The 23,906-nt window shown below is 40.1% G+C and overlaps 1 protein-coding gene across 1 annotated transcript; it reads left to right on the top strand.

Annotated features, from left to right (window-relative positions):
* Positions 1 to 13,311: 13,311 nt before the first annotated feature.
* LOC307148552 (uncharacterized protein) lies at positions 13,312 to 16,279 on the top strand. Its single transcript, XM_079854159.1, has 4 exons — positions 13,312 to 13,481; positions 14,387 to 14,581; positions 14,913 to 14,989; positions 15,205 to 16,279. Exons 2-4 carry the CDS (start codon positions 14,579 to 14,581, stop codon positions 16,127 to 16,129), a joined length of 1,005 nt encoding a protein of 334 aa, XP_079710285.1. The 5' UTR covers positions 13,312 to 13,481; positions 14,387 to 14,578; the 3' UTR covers positions 16,130 to 16,279.
* The last annotated feature ends 7,627 nt before the right edge of the window (positions 16,280 to 23,906 follow it).

Below are 23,906 nucleotides of genomic sequence, written 5' to 3'. Positions count from 1 at the left end.
ATTCTTGGGTTTCGTCCAACTCAATACACTACAGATGTTTTTTGTCACAGATTGGTTCTACAATGATGCAAATAGAGGATCTGTTAGCGGCAGTAAAACAAAACAGACCGTTACAGTCTTTATTTTTGCAGCCTTTTTTAAAACTGTAGTTGTTCATTTTCTTATAGTATAATATTTATTAAAACTGTAACCTATTGTTAGTATTATTTCTGCTGCTGCTGTTGTTGTTATAAAACTTTAGGGTTGGGAATTTAAAATCGATTCCAGTTCTGGAATCAAATACTTAAGGTCAGTAATCGGATATTTGTTATAAACTGAACATTTCTTTTCCGCTTATCAATTCCTGTGTGTGCATTTTAATGTGGTTTTAAACCATTCAAGCACAAGAATATGCGAGAGAACTCAGTTGGGCACTCGCGATGTCTTCTTAGAATCGGAATTGTAATCGCAATATCTATTGTTGTGATATGAAGATGAAATCGAACGAAAACAAAAGTAAAATTATTTGTATAAAATTATTTCAATAATTATAAGATAATATATTTATAATATAATTAAATAATTATCGGTTCTGAATATTGTCTATCGGACACTAAACACAAATAATCTGCATTACAAACTGGAGCATTTTGTCAGTTTGTCTTCAGCTTTTTACTCACAAAACACCAAGAGAACAGAGTTAGATCAAGATTTAATAGATAAATATTTTCAACTTGTGTGAAAACCATTTTTGAAGTACAAAGCATCATAAAATACATTACGTATGCCTTGCATAATAAATGCCTTAATGCACCGTAGTGAATGATCCACACACACTGCATGGATGTGTGTGTTTCAGCTCCGGAGGCTCCTGCTCCTCTGCTGAGCTCCTGGTGGATGGAGATCATCGTGGTCGGGTCAGCAGGGAGTGCTTTAACGGTCTTCCTTTTCCTAACGGTCTTTATCTTCTACAAGGCCATAAAGAGGTATGTGTATCGTGCTGAATACTGCTCTTCTCAGAACTTAGATTGCATGGTTAAACATTGTTGTTTTGTATTTAGATGTTTACATGCACACTAAGATGCTCATAACCACCAAACATCTGAGGCCTGCTGCGTGAAGCTCGTTGAGCAAAATCTGAGGAGGTTCAGAGACGACAAAACCATACAAATCCAACCTGGTTTAGATCAGTTCAGCGTCTCACACCGCTCGGTGAAAACGTTCTCTGTCAACTCAGGTTTGATCCAGAGTTTGTGATTAACTCTGAAGCACGGGCAGCTGAAGTGTCACATGTGCGGCAAACAGCCAATCACACGGAACACGGAGAGCGTCAGTGCGATTAACTTCCTGCGTTTGTTGACTTTAGCAGTGCTTGTTGCATCATATTCCAATGGTGACAGTTCAAAAATGGGAAATGTATGCTTTTCCCCTTGAAAGTTTGCATGCCTGTCGAAACGATACTGCGTATTTGAACAGTTCAAATAAACAAAATAACTTCATACAAATATTACTGAAACTGATTCAAATATAGAATCTAATAATTATAATAATATTATTAATAATAATGAATAGACGAGCTAGTTAATGTGCCTCAACTTGACCATTTCCAGGTAGTGTATGTTCTATGCAACTGTTTGATAGAGGGTTTCAAGAGATATGTCTAGTTTCAACATTAATTGTTCTTCAGATATTCAACTTTAAATACAAGTATCAGCTGTATGAAAGTGACCCACATTTGTTTTTTATCACTGATATTTTGCACATAGAGCCGCATTAAGATCTCCATGTCTCTAGGATTGAACCTTAATTATATTATATTATATATAATTATATAATATTATATTAAAATATATCTTAATATCCTTGTAGATTCTGGTTCTTAACTTGTTAACAGGTTAACCTGTAAACTTTACTTTTGGTATCTCCATATTTAAAGGGATAGTTCACCCAAAAATGAAAATTCTGTCAGTAATTACTCACCCTCATGTTGTTCCAACCCCGTAAGACCTTCGTTCATCTTCGGAACACAAATTAAGATATTTTTGATTAAATCTGAGAGTTGTCTAACTCCTCCATAGGCTTCTAGGTGACCGAAACTTGCTGGCCCAGAAAATGTATTAAAGACATCGTTAATATAGTCCAAGTGACTCCAGTGGCTCAATCTTAAGTTTATAAAGCGACGAGAATACTTTTTGTGCGCAAAAACAAACAAAAATAACGACTTTATTCCACTTTTCATTTCCTTCCCTCTGGGCCTCGGGTCTTTGCACGTAGTGTTTAAGTGTAGCGCGTCTGTGTCGTACGTCACCACGTATCACACATGACCAGCGTCGGCCAATAGTGAGCCTACGTGGTGACGTACGACACAGACGCGCTACGCTTAAACACTACGTGCAAAGACCCGAGGCCCAGAGGGAAGGAAATGAAAAGTGGAATAAAGTCGTTATTTTTGTTTGTTTTTGCGCACAAAAAGTATTCTCGTCGCTTTATAAACTTAAGATTGAGCCACTGGAGTCACTTGGACTATATTAACGATCTCTTTAATAACTTTTCTGGGCCAGCAAGTTTCAGTCACCTAGAAGCCTATGGAGGAGTTAGACAACTCTCAGATTTAATCAAAAATATCTTAATTTGTGTTCCGAAGATGAACGAAGGTCTTACGGGGTTGGAACAACATGAGGGTGAGTAATTACTGACAGAATTTTCATTTTTGGGTGAACTATCCCTTTAAATATGGAGATACCAAAAGTAAAGTTTACAGGTTAACCTGTTAACAAGTTAAGAACCAGAATCTACAAGGATATTAAGATATATTTTAATATAATATTATATAATTATATATAATATAATATAATTAAGGTTCAATCCTAGAGACATGGAGATCTTAATGCGGCTCTATGTGCAAAATATCAGTGATAAAAAACAAATGTGGGTCACTTTCATACAGCTGATACTTGTATTTAAAGTTGAATATCTGAAGAACAATTAATGTTGAAACTAGACATATCTCTTGAAACCCTCTATCAAACAGTTGCATAGAACATACACTACCTGGAAATGGTCAAGTTGAGGCACATTAACTAGCTCGTCTATTCATTATTATTAATAATATTATTATAATTATTAGATTCTATATTTGAATCAGTTTCAGTAATATTTGTATGAAGTTATTTTGTTTATTTGAACTGTTCAAATACGCAGTATCGTTTCGACATGATTCACGTCTCTTACGGCAGTGCTCTCTCCACACGTGCTTACAACGAGCCAAGATTTGCCTCTCATGGATTGTTTAAGTATTAGAATTTCCTCTTGTTATAAAATGTGAAGCATAATCTATTACGAGTGTTTGCATTGTTTGAGTAATTTGTTCACACCTGTTCTTTGTTATGTTGATGTGTATTTAAGCCCTGTGTTTGTTCTGTTTATTGTCTGATCTCATGTATTAACGCTGTTCTTTTGCTTTGTTTAATATCCTGAAACTCTGAGTATTTGTTATTTTGATTTAGTGTTAAATAAATGTTACTGCTGCGATGTTGCCTTCTCATCCTCGCTGTACAGATTAAACCATCTTCTCTCGTAGGGGAATCTCTTCCTCCAGGAGTACACAGGACTTCTTGGATCTCTAAGGGAAATGATTAAAAAAGCCTGCACACTCTATCAATGAAAAGAAGGACAAAAAAAAAAGATAAATCCACTGGTTTAAGGGCAAACGTTTCGGTCACGTGACCTTTTCCAATGGCAAGTTGACAATAGGCTTGATGGGCTTGAATCGAGCTGTCTGCTCTCTCATCACTCTTGCGGTACTGTGATGGTCATACCCCCATCATTCTGTGCAGCGCCGATTCAAGTCCAACCAGCCCAATGCTTAGTACATGATTACATGGATCACATGATCAACCAAACTGTTAACAACCAAAAATATGTACATTTTTAAACAGAATTTTACATAAAATGAACTCAATACACAAGTGAATATTCAATGATGATACATTTTAAACAAAAAAGGAGAATTTTTTTTTAAACATTTAACAAAATAAACAAAAATCAAAAATAAACATGCTGGATCACATAATATTGTGTTTCCTAACAACCCATAGTAAAAAGAAGAAGGGGAAATAAAGAATTACACAACATTTTTGTCCTTTAAAAGTCCAAAAAAAATTGTCCTTTATTGATGGTGTGTGCAGGCTTTTTTTGAATAATTCCCTTGGAGTTTTTTGGTCTACGGACCTCATATGGACAGTTTTTAAGGTGTGGTGAGTTTTGGGCCATTTTTCAGTCATCTTGGATCTCTACCATCTAGTACACTATGACAATGACAGTCTGTGTGTGTTTTTCCGGGCAGATCTCAACATGGAACGAGAGCATGCCTGTCTGGAGACTGTCCTCGTGGGACGCTAATGAAGTTTATCGACTGGGTATTATCGCAGTGCGGATCCTCCTTTACCATCGGCGAGGAGGATTCATCAACATGATTCTTGACTGATCGCCCACCCCATCAGAACTAATACCAGAGCCCACCGCAGACTAGGAGCCTGAGCCCGCCACAATGCCAGCGCCAGAGCCAATGCCCGAGCCACAGATCGTCCCGGAGCTGGAGCCCAGCAAACTGTTTGACCGGGTAAGCTGGCAACACCGTCCTTCCCCGTGGGAGTGTTAGTGGAATACGAGGGGATTCAGTGTCGGCTCTGCCTGGGTCTCTACCTCCATCAGCTCCACCTCAATCAGCCGTCCCCCTGGCTTCACCATGGCCTCTCCCTCCCCGGACTCCTGGCTCTCCTGCTCCGGCTCCTCCCGCCTTCATCTTCACCCTTGATTGAGTGTTACTGCTGCGATTAGAGGCACTGATAAGGGGCGTATTTAATCACCTCAAGTGTTGAAACATTTCAGGCTTTCACACTTGCAATTTTTAACCCTGGGTTAGATCTATGATAACCCAGGGTCAAGCACAGTGCTTCATTCCTGATGACGTTCTTGAAGAACTGCCCAACATAATGCAGTGGATGTCAAAAGTGAAATAGAGGTATTGCACAAGCTAAATTACCATGTTTTGCATGTTCTTGTATATATTAGACAAGATGATGAATTAGAATGCAACAAGGATTGCTAAAGTCAACAGATTTGTACTGTACTGTGGGATCCTAGGACCAAGGCAGAGCTGATGACTTGGAAGCACAAGGCAGATCCAAACAGCAGGGCAGAGCCACTGGAGGATCCGAGCGGCTGAAGCGAGACCGTGGAGGAACTGGGTGGCTCAGGCAAAGGAGAAGGGAGAGGGACAACTTGGAACTGGACTGGGTCAGTGGAGACTGTAGACGATTAACAATTACATCATCTAGCTCATCAAATAATACTTCAGTGAGGACCAGCTCATTGAGCGGCCCTCAGCAATGGGAGTGTGAGCGGGGCTCCAGTCGGTCCCCTCGAACTCCACTAGTGATGCCTCAATGCTGCTGCCGGCTCATGCACCCGTTCAGTCTCCACAATCGGCTCGGGCTCCGGGACGAAACTGACCTCTGGCAAATACTCTGGGTTTAGCCTCTTGGTGAGCTTCGAGTCTGTGTTGGGCTCTGGGCTTAAGATCTGGCTGAAGTCTGGCTGGGATCTCGGTCTCTCTGCTGGTAAATAAATAGAGCAAGATGAATCACACTTTGGCAATTGTGTTTTTTATGTGCGCTGAAAAAAAGAGGATGAAGCGAAAGAGAAGAATATGGACGCGGTCATGGCTAGAGAAGAGGCCAGCTTGGCATGACAATCTTGCAAACAGAGCTTGAGGTAAGAAGTTTTAAGTTTTAATGCCATGTCACGTTGATCAATACGCCATTTCATATTGCATTGTTATTGGCTAGTCAGTAGACGGAGGTCGTAGCAGCAAACACTGGGATGATCATGATAAACTTTTGACACTGACAGAAAAGACTCTGATCACATGACTGTCTTTGAGCCTCTCTCACTGTACGACACTGTGGGACCAGCGTTTAGAAGACATGACCACAGACATCACCATGACTGATCATCTTTCCTCTGGGACAGGCCACAATCATACACTGTGTGCCGCGCATAAATCCGAGTTCTGTCACTGGTTGCATGTAGTAAAATCCACAAAGATGATGAGTGATGCAGAATGAAGGTTAAAGAGAATTTCAATAAATAACAGAAACATGAAACACACTACACAATAACCACTAACAATGCAGAACATAGATCTGAGGAAACCGATGACTTTAACACACTGGGAATGATCATTAACGAAACCGGAAACAGGTGCGCACTAATCAGGAGTAACCATAGTAACCAACAATGAACTAGAACTAAGACAAAAACCATAGAAAGTAAACAGAACAAGATAATGAAACTAAACATGACATGACCATGACAATTACTCCGTAAACATTCATCTATGGCTTCCTTCTTTATTTATATATTTCTTTTGTTAGAAAGAATATTTTTCGCCAGGACCTTCTGGTTGACATGGAATGACCCAGTAGACCTTTGGGTGTCCATATGATTAAAAATGAAACTGATCTACAAAATCATATGAAAGTGAAATTAAAGTCTGCCTGGATTTGCAGCATGGTTCTAGCATGAGCCGTCCTCTCGGTGTCCTCCAGCAGACTTCAAACGCTGCTCTCCAACAGCTGGGATATAAAAGATTGATTAAGTCTGTGAAGTGTCGTGTCACCACCTGCCACATCTATTATTGAGGAGCGCGCGCTGCTGAATCAGTGGGTCGTCCCGAGGGCTTCTGGGGACCCCAGGGTCATGTGACAGATCCAGGATTAATCTTAAAGCCAGAATTAGTGAAGCCGGAAATGCGTTCGAGAATATTCATAAAGGCTCCGTTAACTCTCGGACTGCCTTATTCAATTTAAGATTATTCATTGACTTCATTACGCTAAAACTAAGCTTTAAGATGTTTCCCCAATATGTGATAAATGTCAGACAGAGGAAGCCACTATCCTGCATAGTTATTCTCTTTGCTCTAAGCTAATTCCATTCTGGACTAATAGTTTTCAAATTCTGCCAGAAATGTTAGATGTTGAATTAGAGCCTGATCCACTTGTGGTGATATCTGGTCTCAGATCACCTCACTTCTTTTAAAAAATCTCAACAACAGTTGTTGTCCTATGGATTATTGCACAGAAACTAATACTAAACTATCGGAAGAACACCAAAGTCCCTACTCTTAAATTGTGGTTGGATGAAATGGTAAAGTTATTACATCTGGGGAAAAAAGTATTTGTTAAACAAACTGGATCAGTTTGATAAGATTTGGTTTCCCTTCTGCAATACTGTGATAGTTTGAGTAGTGTGTAGCATTGACTGTCTCATTAGTGTGACATGGGGGGGGGGGGGGGGACTGTGGTGTCTGTCTTGTTCATTTTGTTTTGCTTTGTTTTGTTTTTTCTATTTTATTACTTTTTTGTATTAAAAAAAAAGAAAGAAAAAGAATTAGCAAAGCCACAAAGGTCTAAATTAAACCGTTCAAATGCTATTATTTTAATGAAATTTTATCATTATTATTATTTTTATACGCCACAATATTAACAGAAAAGCGTGAAAACAAATAAAAGTATTGGCAGCATATAATAAAAAATGTCTAACTTCAAATTGTTAGATTTCCTTTTTTTACTGGAAGGAAAGAACAAGAAAAACCTTGCACATTTTTGTGTTTTGATTATTTTGTTAAACATTTCTAAAGTCTTATCCAAGCTGTACATGCAGGTGTTGCTCTTCACAAAGATCTTTTGCATCGCAGGCAGACGATAGGCTAGTTTTCAGTGGATTGTGGGTAAATACTCCACATTGTCCTGTGTGTGTTGTGCTTTGTGTTGGCAGTAATCTCGCTCAGCCGAGGGTGCTGACGACAGGCATCTCATCTCTCACACTCAACAACACACTGTAGTTCCACATCTCCATGATTCCACATCTCCATGGTTCCACATCTCCATGATTCTACATCTCCATGATTCTACATCTCCATGGTTCCACATCTCCATGATTCCACATCTCCATGGTTCCACATCTCCATGATTCCAACTCTCCATGGTTCCACATCTCCATGGTTCCACATCTCCATGGTTCTACATCTCCATGATTCTACATCTCCATGGTTCCACATCTCCATGATTCTACATCTCCATGATTCTACATCTCCATGGTTCCACATCTCCATGATTCCAACTCTCCATGGTTCCACATCTCCATGGTTCCACATCTCCATGGTTCCACATCTCCATGGTTCCACATCTCCATGATTCCACATCTCCATGGTTCCACATCTCCATGATTCCAACTCTCCATGGTTCCACATCTCCATGGTTCTACATCTCCATGGTTCCACATCTCCATGATTCCAACTCTCCATGGTTCCACATCTCCATGGTTCCACATCTCCATGGTTCCACATCTCCATGATTCCAACTCTCCATGGTTCCACATCTCCATGATTCCACATCTCCATGATTCCACATCTCCATGATTCCACATCTCCATGGTTCCACATCTCCATGATTCCACATCTCCATGATTCCACATCTCCATGGTTCCACATCTCCATGGTTCCAACTCTCCATGGTTCCACATCTCCATGATTCTACATCTCCATGGTTCCACATCTCCATGATTCCAACTCTCCATGGTTCCACATCTCCATGGTTCCACATCTCCATGGTTCCACATCTCCATGGTTCCACATCTCCATGATTCCACATCTCCATGGTTCCACATCTCCATGATTCTACATCTCCATGATTCTACATCTCCATGGTTCCACATCTCCATGATTCCAACTCTCCATGGTTCCACATCTCCATGATTCCACATCTCCATGATTCCACATCTCCATGATTCCACATCTCCATGATTCCACATCTCCATGATTCCACATCTCCATGGTTCCACATCTCCATGATTCCACATCTCCATGGTTCCACATCTCCATGATTCCACATCTCCATGATTCCACATCTCCATGGTTCCACATCTCCATGGTTCCACATCTCCATGATTCCACATCTCCATGGTTCCACATCTCCATGATTCCACATCTCCATGATTCCACATCTCCATGGTTCCACATCTCCATGATTCCACATCTCCATGATTCCACATCTCCATGGTTCCACATCTCCATGATTCCACATCTCCATGATTCCACATCTCCATGATTCCATGTTACGTCCTTAGGGACGTTTATAGTGTTTTTTTGGTGTGTTTTTGTTTTTCTCCTTTTGGTCTTGTCTCTCTCTCTCTCTTTCACTTTCTCAGGCATCGCTGATTGGCTGTTTTGCCTGTCAGTCATTCGTAATGAGTTGAGTGGGTGTGCCATGTGAGGCGGGATCCTCATCATTCTGATGCTTGACACCTGGAGAAGACCTACTTAAGGAACATGCTACTGCCAGCGAGGAGAGAGACTTTTTGTTTGGTTCTGTTTTATGATGTGTTTGTTTTCTTTTTGCTTGATTTAGTTTTAAGTGTGTAGTGTCATGTAAATTGTGCCTTGTATTTTGGTTGCTCCAAAAACTTCTTATTTGTGACCTATGAGAGAGTTAAACAGCTTTGCAAAGCTGGGTTAAGCGGAAAGGAGGAGTGGGGATAGGTAAGACCGTCACGTGACATACATTTACACACTTAGCTAAATTTCTGTATATATACACTAGGTTAGGGATTCGTGCCACCCTCTGTATTTTTGTTATTAGTTAGAGTAGTTTAGTTACGACGTCTCGGACGTCGAAGACTTTTTCATTGATCTTTCTTTTTTCTAGTTTAGGATTAGAGGTAAATGGTTTAGTTAGTTCCTTTTTGATTGTTATTTTTGTTTGTTTGGCACAATTCTGTTTTCCCTTTTTGCTCCTTCCGTTTTTGTTTTGTTACTATGTAAAATATGAATTACTTTATCTTTTATTAAATCTATCTTTATTTGATTTTGTCGTGTCTCTCTCGTTCTCATTTCAGTTAGTGATCAATGGTGACTGGTGTTATGGAATTGGTTTTATGTTCCCCTTCTAACGTACCTAGACGGTAAAGAGCCAAAGAAGGGTCGTAACATCTCCATGGTTCCACATCTCCATGGTTCCACATCTCCATGGTTCCACATCTCCATGGTGCAGCGCGTGAACTGTCCCAATAATGCACAACGAATCACAAACACATTTACTAACTGGTTTGAGATTCACTGAACAAAACCCACTCGAGTGATTCATTCCCCAGTCGGGCATTTCAGTTCACAGAATTTAAAAAAGAAAACAGAAATTAAAATGCATAGAAACTGAAAAAGCAGACATGATCAACAAAAACATAGTTAAAGGATAAGTTCACCCCAAAATTAAAATTCTGTCATCAATTACTCAAGTTCCAAACCTACCAGACTTCCGTTCATCTTTGAAACACGAATGAAGATGTTTTTGAAAGTTTATTCACCCAAAACGCGTATGCTTCATGAAGAGATGATCCATATGAATAGAGTGGATCAACCCAAGTCTTCTGAAGAGACACGATCACTGAAGACCTTCAGTGGAGGGACAGAAATCTCTCAGGTTTCATAACATCTTAATTTGTGTTGATGAATGAAGATTAACGAAAGTCTTAAGGGTTTGGAACGACTTGAGGGCGAGTAAATGATGACAGAATTTTCATTTTAGGGTGAATTATCTCTTTAAAAAGGTGATGATGCATGATGGGAAAAGGTTTGGCGTCCTTCATGTGTCCAACCCTGTTACACACCAGTCAACTACACCACCTTGCTTAAGCCTTTTCACTGCCATCTTTACTCACTCAAAACTGACAGCTAATTTACCACACTGCTAAATCATTTGATGCAGATGTTTTCTATGTTGGCTTGCACATATATTATCATATTCAAGGCTTTTGCTCTCAGCACACGCTAAACTTCACCAGCTGGTGAATAATGCCAGCTGTGGATCCTCTCCCCAAACATCTGCTCCAACCCACCGGAGAGCTTCTCATTATCGCTAGCCGACACAACATTTGCTCATGGACTTCTTATTTTCTAATGATTTTAGCTTATAATTGACATGAATGTTTTAGAGAAAGTGTGTATCTTCAGCAAATAGTTATTTTATCTCTGACTTAAAGGGATAGTTCACCCCAAAATGAAAATTAGCCCCTGATTTACTCTCCCTCAAGTCCTCCTAGGTGTGTATGACATTCTTCTTTCAGACGAACACAATCAGAGTTATATTAGAATTGTCCTGGCTCTTCCAAGCCTGATAATGGGAGTGAATGGCTGTTTGACTTTGGAAGTCCCTTAAAGCGCATCCATCCATGATTAAAGTGCTCGACACGGCTCTGCGAGGGTTAATAAAGGTCTGAAGTGAAGCGTTCGTGCAAGAAAAATATCCATATTTAAAACTTTATCGACTAAAATAACTAGCTTCTGTCAGACGGCCGAACGCACCGATTTATGCCAAAAGAGTAACATTTAACCCTCCCGCTAAGGTAAATTTAACTCCGTCCCTGACTTTATGTGAGAACTTTCTTGATTACTTTATTTCTAAGATTGAGGCAATTAGAGTGGATTTCTCACCGATGACTTATAAACAATCAAGTCCAGTTCGGCATACTGCAGTTTTTAATCAATTTGAATTGGCAACATTTCAGTGGTTACAAGAGGTGGTAAGTAAATTAAAACCTACAGGCTCCGAAGGAGATATGGTCCCACCATGGTTTTTTAAAGAAAATATTGAAGTGATTGGGCCTGCTACCCTGCAAATTATAAACAAAAGTTTAGCTTCTGGGATATTTCCAAACATGTTGAAACAGGCATTTGTACAGCCTCTATTAAAGAAACCAAATCTGGACCCGACGGGTTTGGCTAATTTCAGACCGGTATCTCATCTTTCATTTTTATCTAAAATTTTGGAAAAAATTGTCTTTTATCAATTAAATAATTTTTTAGAAGAACACAAGATCGGTGAAGTGTACCAGTCAGGTTTCAAGAAACATCACTCGACCGAGACAACTCTTGTTAAAGTTTTTAATGATTTGTTGATGACTGTTGATGCTGGTAAATCTGCTGTGTTAGTTTTATTAGATTTAACCGCCGCTTTTGACACAGTTGATCACTCAGTGATGATCTCGCGTCTGGAGGAGTATGTGGAGGTTCAGGGGAGTGTCCTGGAGTGGTTTAAATCCTGTCTGACTGATAGAAGTATGGTAGTGAAGATCGGGACATCATCCAGATCAACACCAATCATGTGTGGAGTGCCACAAGGCTCTATTCTTGCTCCTATTTTATTCTCGCTTTATATGATTCCTTTGGGAAATATCTTCAGGAAATATAATATTAAGTTTCACTGTTACGCTGACGATGTACAAGTGTACCTGCCACTGTCACATGAAAATGGTTTAGAACCTCTTATGGCCTGTCTTTTAGATCTCAAAACATGGTTGACTGCGAATTTTTTACATCTAAATGAAAGTAAGACTGAGATTTTAGTTTGCAGCTCGAGTGGAGCAACTCAATTGGACTTCGGCCCTCTGTCACCTCATGTTAAAACATGTATTCGTAATCTAGGTGTAAATATTGACAGCTCTTTAAAACTAGATAAACACATAAATTCGGTTGTCAGGTCAAGTTTCTTTCATTTACGCAATTTAGCAAAGATGAAATCATGCTTGACGTTTAAAGGCCTTGAAACTGCGATCCACGCTTTGATAACATCCAGACTTGACTATTGTAATGCCTTATATTCGGGAATTAGTCAGTCATCTATTTCTCGTTTACAAAAAGTTCAAAATTCAGCTGCTAGACTTTTAATTGGGATAAAAAAACGCGAACACATTACTCCTTCTTTGATCTCCTTGCACTGGCTTCCAGTTTATTTTAGGATTCATTTTAAACTTCTGTTACTGGTGTACAAATCCCTTCATGGACTGGCACCGGCCTATCTGTCAGATCTCTTAACTGAAAATCAGACTGGACGAAGTCTGAGATCAGAGAGTCCGAAACTACTCAAAATACCCAGGACACTCCGAGAGAAAAAAGGAGATCGCGCCTTTGCTGTAGCGGCGCCTAAACTTTGGAATAGCTTGCCTATACATATTAGAGACGCCAATACGGTGCAGGTTTTCAAAGGACAACTTAAAACATATCTGTTTTCAATAGCTTTTAATCAGTGACTTTTTACTACATGTGTTGCCTATATGATGTTGTCTTTGTAGAGTAGATTTTCTCCTCTTTTTGTGCTATGTGATACAATGTAAAGCACTTTGGTCAACTTGTGTTGTTTTAACTGTGCTATATAAATAAAGTTGCTATTGCTATACGCTACTTGCACACCTACTTCCGCGTTCTTTTCAATAGGGCTCAGTCAGTTCCGGTTTAGCAATGGCTACGTTCTACTCCCGCTGTCTCCAAGATCTCCCACGGATTAACGTTACTGACGTGCATCGTATTTGCAAAACAACCAAAGCTCCATCCAGCAAGCTGGAGAAAGGCTTTAAATTATACGCAGCCTCGTATATACACGGTTACGAAGGTAAGCAACGTTTAATGTTAATCAGCTTTCAGTGCTAACTGTTAGCTAACTGTAAACAAACAGGAATGCTGTGGCGAGCACGACGAGGTCGAGGGCCGTGGGAGGACGGCGCGAGGCCGGTGGCGCGATTGATAATGAGCGACACGTGCGCGACGCACCGGTCTCGCATCTCTCACGGAGGAGCGGAAGCATAAAGGAGGAGCGACGACAGTGAAGAGCGAGAGAGGACAGGCCTGATTTTTAGTTCATGTTTTGTTTCTGTTTGTGTTGCCAGCAGTCGTCCGTGAGGGGCTGCTGGCTTTTACTTTTATTTTTGTATTTGTGTATTTTATTATTAAATATTGTTGAATGTCCGCCGGTTCCCGCCTCCTTCTTCCCATAACATCAAACCCCGTTACAAATGCCTTAATTGTTTGCATAATATGTGCTTGTGTTATTGCTTTCAGTATCAAATAAAGACAGGCTGTCAGGGGAAGTCTGTGTTAGAGCCTTGTGCTACAGGTCAATGAGGAAGAATGAGGCACCACACAATTTAATAGTATGCTAGAGACATAGGGTTCACTGTTCACCGTTCTCCAAAACCAGTTCAGGTGTTCAAGCGTGTTCAAATGCCTTAATGTGTGTGTTCTGAATTGTTCATGTGTGTTCCGATGTGTTCATTTTCTTGAAGTATTACAAATAACAAGGAGGTTTTGCAGAAGAATCAGAATGTTGTCAGTCTGAATTTGAAATCCATATTTCTTAAGATTCTTAAGATATGAAGTATTGCATAAACCCAGAGTAGCCACAGTGTATTCTGCTCCTACAAAGCCACCTTGGTTATTGTTCTACTAAATTTAACATGCTACTAACTTAGACTTTATTAGCAAGAAGTACAAGTTAATAATTATACTTTTTTTTTTTAGGTTGGACTCAGGGATGTTTCACCTGTGGTGCTAACACACAGCAAGTGTTCATGTGTGGCAGGCACTGCTTTGTGCAATCACACGGTTGCCTTGCTGTTTCAGACTGCCCATTATTCCCAGCTTAATTTATCTGTTGTACCCCCTGTGCTTAGCTGCACTGAAAGAGAACAATCCTGGCATAAACCACGAACAATGGTAATTTAACATCAGAAATTTAGCCTTATTTATAAGAAAGTATAATCACAATATGTGGCATTGCTTGTGAAATTTAGACTAAAATCTCAGTGTAATTTTGACATCAGGAGCATCAAAGTTCAATTTCAACCATTTATTTCACCATGATTTCAATATTTGACATGATCTTATTCAGTTCATATTAAAGATATCAAGGTTAAATTTTCACAGTATGTTCTTTACATTATGCAGGGTAATTTTATGTAGAAACTGAATTCTTTTAAAAGCGCATTTTAAGTTTATAGTTTCAGCTTTGTTCTTCTCTCTAAGATTATTTACACTTGTCTGTCAGGGCGTGAAACCAGGCCCCATCAATGCCATGGTCATCACAAAACCTGTAGCAAATCGTTCTGCACAAGGTGGAGTGAGGTAAGTTCAGCAACCACATTTGTTTCATTTTTTTTGTTACAAGGATGCTGAGAACAAAGATACTTTGCTGCATTTCATTGCAAGGCTTTATGCTATTAAAGTGTTTAAGCATTTAAAATAATACATAAAAATGGTAAAAAACTATAGAAATAGTAATTAAAGCAATAACAAATGTAATGTTATCAACAATAATACAGCTAAACATGTTCCTACAGAAGTGGACTCTACAGAGGGATGCTGGGCCCTTTACCAGATTCATGCATGTTTAGAGTTGAGGAGGCATTCGCAGAATTCAGCCCTGAGGACAAGCCACTTGTTGAAAGTGCATTCGGGTTGGTCCAGGAAGGAAGCGTATTGTCTTACCAGCAGCCTGTCTTAACATCACGGTACATCACACTACACGATGCCCCATCAACTCCACCTTTGCCTCTTGAAGGATATTATCTTGCTCCATCTAAATGCATGTTTGTTTGCACTGAGGAGGAGCTCTTACACCTTCAAAGTCTAAACACACCATTAGATACGGCTCAGAAAATTGAAGAGGCAACACGCGAGCAAAGCTCTTGTCCTGACTGGCATCAGCTTCGCAGATCAAGAGTAACTGCTTCCAGGTTTCGGGAGATATGCCATGTCAGAGGCCTAAGCTCTGCAGAGTCCCTTGCCGAGCGAATCATCAGAGGAACCCGACAGACAGCAGAGATGAGAAGAGGTGCTGAAATGGAGTCAGAGGTAACAGTGGAATACAGCAAGTTGAAAAATGTGAACTACTCACCCTGTGGTTTAATCATCCATCCTAATGCTCCCTGGCTTGGTGCATCCTCTGATGGCGTAGTTTTCGATCCCACTGACAATTCTCAGTTTGGACTTGTTGAAATTAAATGTCCTAATGTCAAAAACATTGTTGACTGCAAATATTTGCAAATGGACCATGGATTTCTCACCCTGAAAAAGAGCCATGCCTACTATTACCAAGTGCAGGGACAACTACTGGCCTCAGGAATGCAGTGGTGTGATTTCATGGTGTGGGCCCAGGAGGATTATTTTGTCCAGCGTATCTACAGTGACACTTCAGTTATCAGAGAGAAGGTGGATTATTTTTACTTTTATACATACATGCCAAAATACCTGTCAATGAAATAACTGGATTATTTTGTCCAGCGCATCTACAGTAAATACTTACTGTATGAAATAGTCAATGTAATAACTGAAATTTTAAAGAAGTCAGAGAAATTAGATAAATCTGTAAAACAGCACTCAAACATGTTATTAAATGTTAAATGTTTTATTTGTACAATGTCTGTTTCTTATGTTCAATTCCATTTTCTGATATGTACGATGTCAGTTTAATTTACAGTAAATTCTATTTATCTTGCTTGTCATAACAATTCCTTCTTAAAATAAACATAGATTGAGTTAACATTTATTGAGAATGGCAATGAAACATTAACAGTTAGAGTAAGTCATAAATATGGAATAGCATTCCAGTAGTTAAAATAAAAAGTAATCTAAGATTTGATTTCATTTGATCCATGTCTTAACTAATGCCTTGTTTTGATAATTTGACAACAGACATGCAACTGTAAAAAGTTGATTAATGTTAACACTGTGGGAAAGTGTGATGACACCATCAAAAAGTTTGTTTTGTTTGATCCTCCTGATGACCCGTTCCACGTGCACACGCAGTCTCGCTATTGCCTGCGTTTCTTTCACCTCATCTGCTGGCATCTGCTTTCCCCTGGACAGAAATGGTGGACAGTACACTTTGCATTTGACACAGTCACTAATCAGAAAGCCTTTATCAACCATAACTGCCATGTCTTCTGTCAGTCTTTTTGTTATCCCACACTGTTTAAAGATCTCCCTGTCACTCACTGACCCAGCATAGAGCTGAGAGACGAATGTCACTGGACCATGAGGAGCTATTCCAATGAGGCCTTTCATTGTGCAGTGAGACTTGTAATTTGAGTACATTTCACTTTGGAGAAGTGGTGAGGATGGTGTTTGACATCTGATCTCAGTGCAGTCAATGATGACCTGTGTGTCTGGGAAATCAGAGAAGTCTTCAGGGAGGTTAGATTTTACATCAGCTGCTGAAAGCCACACACACACTGATCCCAGCAGCGTATAGAGGTAGTTTGTCCATGTCGCAATTATTCTGCTCACTGTGGAAGGATGCATATGGAAAAGGTGTGCCAGGACTCTCTCCTTTAATCCAACTGACAGGTAGACCAGGAAAAGAAAAAACTCATCGATTGGTTGCAGCAGCTGTCTCTGGAAAGGTGAAAAAAAAATGCATGAAAGTTAAGTTTGTATAAGAACATATTAAAGTCAAAGTCCGCTTTATTGTCAATTCTGCCACATGTACAGGACATACAGAAAATTGAAATTGCGTTACTCTCAGACCCTTGGTGGATAACAGATAACATTAAATACATAAAGTAGAATTTTAAAAATACAAAGAAAAATATGAATAAATACAATTATACATATAATATAAAAAACAAATGCAATATACAAGTAAGGGCACATGGCAGAGAGTGCAAACCAGACAGAGTAGTGCAAATGCAGACATACTGTATAGTGCAAATAGAGCTTGTAAGTATGATAAAGTGATAGAGAGCAGCCCTGTAACAGACAAGAGTCTTATGAGGTAGACTAAGAGTAGTATATATAGATAACACATTGTAAATACTACCCTGTACTGTGTTCTGTAAATGTAGTCACGCTTACTGTGTGAATATAACCTACCTCTGATGGTGGCAGTACACGTATGATGTCTTCCTGCTTTCTAGCAGCAGATTTAGCCCTGGACACACGGATGATTTTGTGTATGGATGGCTCGATTAGCCACCAGAATGACATCAGGTGACGGTAGCTGGGGAACCTATAAGCAGAAGTGTTACTGAATACATTTACAAATTGTTGACATGTTTCCGTGTTAGTAATGCAGGTACATGCATCTAAAACTGAGTATATGTAATCACATCTAATCGTAGAATTCTACCAATCTTTAGACCTACCTTGTGTAAAATCTGATGTCCTCATCTGAGCCGGCAAACCGTTCCAATCCAAAATCACGCTGAACGTGTAGCTCTTGTAGCTGTTTGTTCAGCTCCTCCACTTCATTAGAAAGTTCTTCTATTTTAGCACATGCCTGGTCTAAAAATGAAGGCTCAGGAGTGCTACAGTAGTCATGATCCATCGTTACATCCATGGGTAAGGGTTCGACGGATACCACTTCAGCAGGCCTCTCTCTCCTCTCCCACACACTGGACCGCGATGCTTTAACGGCGTAATCATTCCAGGCAAAAAGCACTGGCACAGCGCCAGTTACTAACTTTTTTCGTGCCTGTGGTGTTTGCGGTTCAATAATCTGATCACTGCTAAAATGTTTACTGCAAACCTTAGAACTGCTGGTAGGACAAAAATCGTCTCGGCGTATGTTCACAAGCCACCGTTTCCTAAGGTCCACATCTGAAGGAAAACTGTGAAAACGTAAAGTTCCGTTGAACTTTGCAGAAGATGTACACAGCGGAACACAACAGTGTACGTTGTATACCTTCTGCTGTCTCTGAAATCTATAAACACACTTTTTTCTGAACATTTTCCTCCAAACTCCAAAACAATGGCCGACAAACGACAAATGGCCGACAAACCGGAACTCAGCGAGCCCTATTACTTCAAAGCGGAACTACGTAACGAGTCTGCGTGCAAGTAGCGTATTGCTATTGCTATTGCTATTGCTATTTGAACTTGACGCACAGCGTGATGACGAACGCGGTCGCCCAGCGCTGTGTGTACGAACCGCGAGAGGCGTCCAGTGCCGTCATTACCTCGTGCGTCAAGAGCCAGGACATCTTTTAATATAACACTGATTATTCGTCTGTAAGAAGAATGTCATATACACCTAGGATGACTTCAGGGTGAGTAAATCATGGGCTAATTTTCCTTTTTAGGCGAACTATCCCTTTAAAAAGAGCCGTGATATTGATAAAGGAAGGAGTTAGTGCTGTTTAAATAGTTTAAGATGAAGTTTAGTGTCCCACCGCAGTTCTTCTGACCCCACAGAGGATGTTTAATTAGCAATCGCTCAAGGAAATGATGTTCTGTCCAATGAAGCTGCGCTGCTGTTTATGTAACGTTGTGTTTGATGGCCGTGTGATATGCTAGCATGGCTTTGATGTAATCCCATGCAGAGCTCTGTGCTTTTCCGTCAGGGAGCGACTGTACAGAACAAAGACTGTATTCAGGCTCACTGGAGAAACATAAAGACCACAGAGGCACTGAGACAGAAATAGGCCATGCTGAGAACCAGCATCATGTAGTGGAGGAACGCTCAGCGAATGGCCAGCGGCGTAGAGACCATCTGCAGAACGACTGAGGAACTGACTGCGTGTTCTCTGATATGGCTAGTTCTTTAGCATGCTAGTATTGTCTCAGGTCAGCGGCAGCTAACTCTAAAACTGTTCTTACTGCCGTGTGCAGGACAGCACTGGAGAAAGAGAAGAGCGGGACAGGTGTGCAGAAGATGAGCTCGTTCATAAAGGCCAGTAAAGCTGTGGTCTAACCGTGTGGAGGAGCTCGAGGGATGCTGATCCTGAGCCTCTTCTCACTGCAATCATGATAGTTTGGGCCAATCACACACTTATGACAAATGTCTGAATGGACTTCTTATATTCACTGGTTTTATGTCAACGTGTGTTATATGCAGGGGAGCACATCACTGTTTTAGTCTGGTTCTGAAGCTTGATGCGCTTTACACGACACACTAACCCTACATGCTGTAGAAATTAGATATAGGTTCATCTTTGTTAAAGCTGTAATTTATTTTATTCTCATGTAAGACCTGATTTTCCTGCTAAGACGAAAGCTGAGATAAAACTCATCCTGCAATAAAGCCATAAAACACACCCTGGACAGAAGATCGAAAAGAATGAGCACAGGACATTGTCCTGTCCAAACTCTTCTCCTTCCTCATCTCTCCCTCCTCTCCCTCCTCTCCCTCCTCTCCCTCCTCTCCCTCCTCCCCTCCTCCCCTCCTCCCCCTCCTCTCCCTCCTCCCCCTCCTCCCCCTCCTCTCCCTCCTCTCCTCCTCTCCCTCCTCCCCCTCCCTCCCTCCTCCTCAGAACTGGCTAGTTTGCGACATGACGTCTCAAAGCGACACTGGGTCCATAATGAATGAATAATTGAAAATATGGGATACCCAGAATAACCAAAGATCTAACTTAATTCATAGTCAATATTTCTGTTTATTTTCTAATAAGAAACACAATCTAAATTTGATTATCATTTGACATTGGAGTTAGATTAAGCGTAGAGCTAAAGTAATATTGAAACTAAATTCTATTAAATTAAGTGAACTTCACTGGAGCGCTGAAAATACACACACGCATTATCCCTTCGCCCACACCGCTGGACTCCGTCGCTGGGCCGATGAGTGGCCTGTACAACATTAAAGACACAGACAACAGCAGGAGTATCAGGCTGCTGTCACTTTAAGACCGACTGCACAGACCGGATAAACTCACACACATCCGGTTTCTTTCTCAACTGTTCACTTATCACCGAACAGAGAGAACACTTGATGAGACGGGTATTTAGACATCATTTTCATTCAAGCGCAAGTAAACACGGAAGAAGAATCAATTCAGTGGTTGAGCGCTTTCTGAAACGAGCCTCTCTCTGTTAGTCCCGATTTTTCTTCTGCGTTTAAAATCATTTGAATGTGTAAATGGGCAAGAAAAAACATGTTTAAATGATAAACTTAAAGGGTAAAGCCCATCGTGGAGCGAGTGAGAGTAGTGTTCAGCAGCTCCTGATGAGCAGATTCCAGTCTGTCGTCTCCCTCAAGGCTACAACACTAAATGCGCGACTAATATACCATGTAAACTATAGTAATTGAAGGCACAATGGACATTTGATCAGATTGAAAGCTCATGATAATTCCCATCGTGTGTCTCCAGTGTTCTGAGCTGATGAATGATGCAGGAGTTAATATGAGCCATGAAGGTCATGATAAAGGTCATCAGCTGAGGTCAGACCTGTGGACATCAGTGGATCTGGATGTGTTCTTCTTCTGTGCCCTGAAAAATTAAAGTATCCAGAAGTCAAAATGTATTATATGTATAAATGATGAATGAGAAATCTGCCTTCATGACTGTTATTCACTCATATCCTTGCATATGTTTCTAGAAAACATCATTTTGTGTCATCTGTGAAAGGCTGTACGGTTAATGGAAATTAAAGAACTTACAATATTGAACACCATATCCAACAATCCTATTCCTGGATAAATCGACTAATGAAGGGTTAATGAAGGCTTGTAAAAATACACCTTAGGGTCTAAAATGAACCTATTTCAGCTTTGAATTTGCACAAGATCCTGAAAAACATTAAGTTGTGGCCCAGTTATGAGCAGTCTCATGTTGTGTGGTGTAATTCAGTCATTTTAATACCTCGTACTTCTCACTGACCTCACGCTGTCTTTTACTCGTTTCATTTGCCGAAACTTCCATTCTAGAATAACGTTGTTACATGTCGATTTACATATTTGGGTTCCAATGTTGGGAATATGTTGTTTAAAAATGATTTGTTGTCATGCAATTAAGCCTTTAACTGTGAATTCACTTTTAAATATTCAAATATACAGAAACGTTTTTTAAATTATTTAATGCTTATTTATTTTAGATGATTTGCATTTGATTTTTTTTCTTTTATTTGGGAAACTGAAAAAGGAGAGATGTAACAAATGAGTAATAACAGATAACCTGAGGTGGAGAAAAATCATTAATGATGGAAATATTAACTACATTCTCTTACATTAAGCAGCAATGGAGGCAAACCGATGAGAGAAAATCAAGAAGAGAATTAGAAGCAAAAGAAAAGGAAGACGAGTGTTTTAGTGAAGTAGTTAGCCAGACGACTGCGGTGACGAGTGTGTGACAGCGGCTGGGAAGAGCTGTGTGAATATGACACTCATAAATCAGCCCATATCCAGCACTACATCTGAACGGGTTTCTTTCTTTTGAACTAATCTTTCTTTCTTTCTCTTTCTTTATTTCTAACCTACCTATCTATCTATCTATCTATCTATCTATCTATCTATCTATCTAATCTTTATTTTTTCCTTCTTTCTAACTAATCTTTCTTTCTTTCTAACTAATCTTTCTTTCTTTTTTCATTCTTTCTAACAAATCTTTCTTTCTAACTAATCTTTCTTTCTTTCTAACTAATCTTTCTTTCTTTTTTCATTCTTTCTAACAAATCTTTCTTTCTAACTAATCGTCCTTTCTTTCTACCTAATCTTTCTTTCTTTCTAACTAATCTTTCTTTCTTTCTTTCTTCCTAATCTTTCTTTATTTCTACCTAATATTTCTTTCTTTCTTTCGTTCTAACTAATCTTTCTTTTTACCTAATCTTTCTTTCCTTTGTCTTTCTTTCTTTCTACCTAATCTTTCTTCCTTTCTACCTAATCTTTCTTTCTTTCTAACTAATCTTTCTTTCTTTCTACCTAATCTTTTCTTCTTTTTTCTTACTTTCTTTCTAACCAATCTTTCTTTCTTTCTAACCTGTCTATCTATCTATCTATCTATCTATCTATCTATCTATCTATCTATCTATCTATCTATCTATCTATCTATCTATCTATCTTTCTGATGGACTGTATTGCCTTCAAACTATCTGACTAGGCTTTTTCAAGCCAACTTAAAGTTTGTCAACAAACTTTACTATCTAGAGGGAACTCGCACTGCGTAAGAGCGGTAGGGGAACGCCTCAGTGTGAGTGATGACAAACACTGTATGATCACGACAATCGTATTGGCCATAGTAGTACAGAAAAATGGCCCTCTCGATAACGGAGAGTTGTTCTTAGGCCCTTCTTTGAGCTCTGCACTATGAACTTTTCACACAATGAGAATAAGCTCTAGAGACCACATTGGTGTAAGTGTGGCAGGTCATCCTGCTGAGGCCTCCGCTTCCCATAGCACTGCGAAGGAGCTATCGTCTCTGGCTAGAGACTGTGGTTGAGTAAAGAAAAGCCTAAACAGGTTGTTGGCTTCAGCATTAATCATGACACCGGTCACCCCGAAAGTAGCAGGCTAGGTCCCATAGGCTCTGGGCCGTACTCCCTTGAACGAACCCCCCTCTAAAGTTGGGCTGTATCCATGCCTTTGAGCTGGCTCTGGGTCAAGTCCTTCGTGTGAAGCACAAAGTTACTTCCTCGCTTAGCATGAAGCTCGGGCAGTGGCTGTAGGGAATAGTGCTACTGACAGCCTGACGTGTAAGCAGTAAGGGATTTTAACTTGGAGTTAAATGTGTTTGTGCTTGTAACAGCCATAATTGGCAAAGCATCCCCTCAGCATGGCAGCGTGGGAAGCTAGTTCCCCCAGCGCTCTGACGCAGCGCGAGTTCCCTTTCAAAAGGGAACGTCTCAGGTTACGACTGTAACCCCTGTTCTCAGGGAACATAGGTTACATTTGTTTTATTGGTCGGGCGTCCTGTATCCACAGTTTTCAGTGTTTTCAGCCATCAAGAATGAGAAAGAGTCCATATTCTCATTCAAGAGTGTGTTTGCAAATATAATCTTTAAGCTAATCAGGTTAAGTGTATTTGGCAGAGGGGGTCTTGAGGAAGCAGCTTCAGCTGGAGCTCAGATATACTGCACTACTAATGCTTGGATGAGGAGTCTGGTGTAAGATGCCTGAATTATGTTGGTGGAGTTGGGGAGGTGGAGGGACGCCAGAACATCTGATGCCAGAGCAAGGTGAGCGTCTGCTTATATGATCCCACAGTTAACTGACAGATCGGATGGGTTCACGGTTCACTCCTCCCGAAATTACGCTTGTGAACTTTACTTACATTAGTCGCACACATGATACTAGTACATCTGAAATTTAAACATGTTTAGTCAGTTTTGA

The sequence above is a fragment of the Squalius cephalus genome (genome assembly GCF_949319135.1).
Source record: "Squalius cephalus genome assembly, chromosome: 20".
NCBI lineage: Eukaryota > Metazoa > Chordata > Actinopteri > Cypriniformes > Leuciscidae > Squalius > Squalius cephalus.
This window is presented reverse-complemented; position numbering and strand designations above follow the sequence as displayed.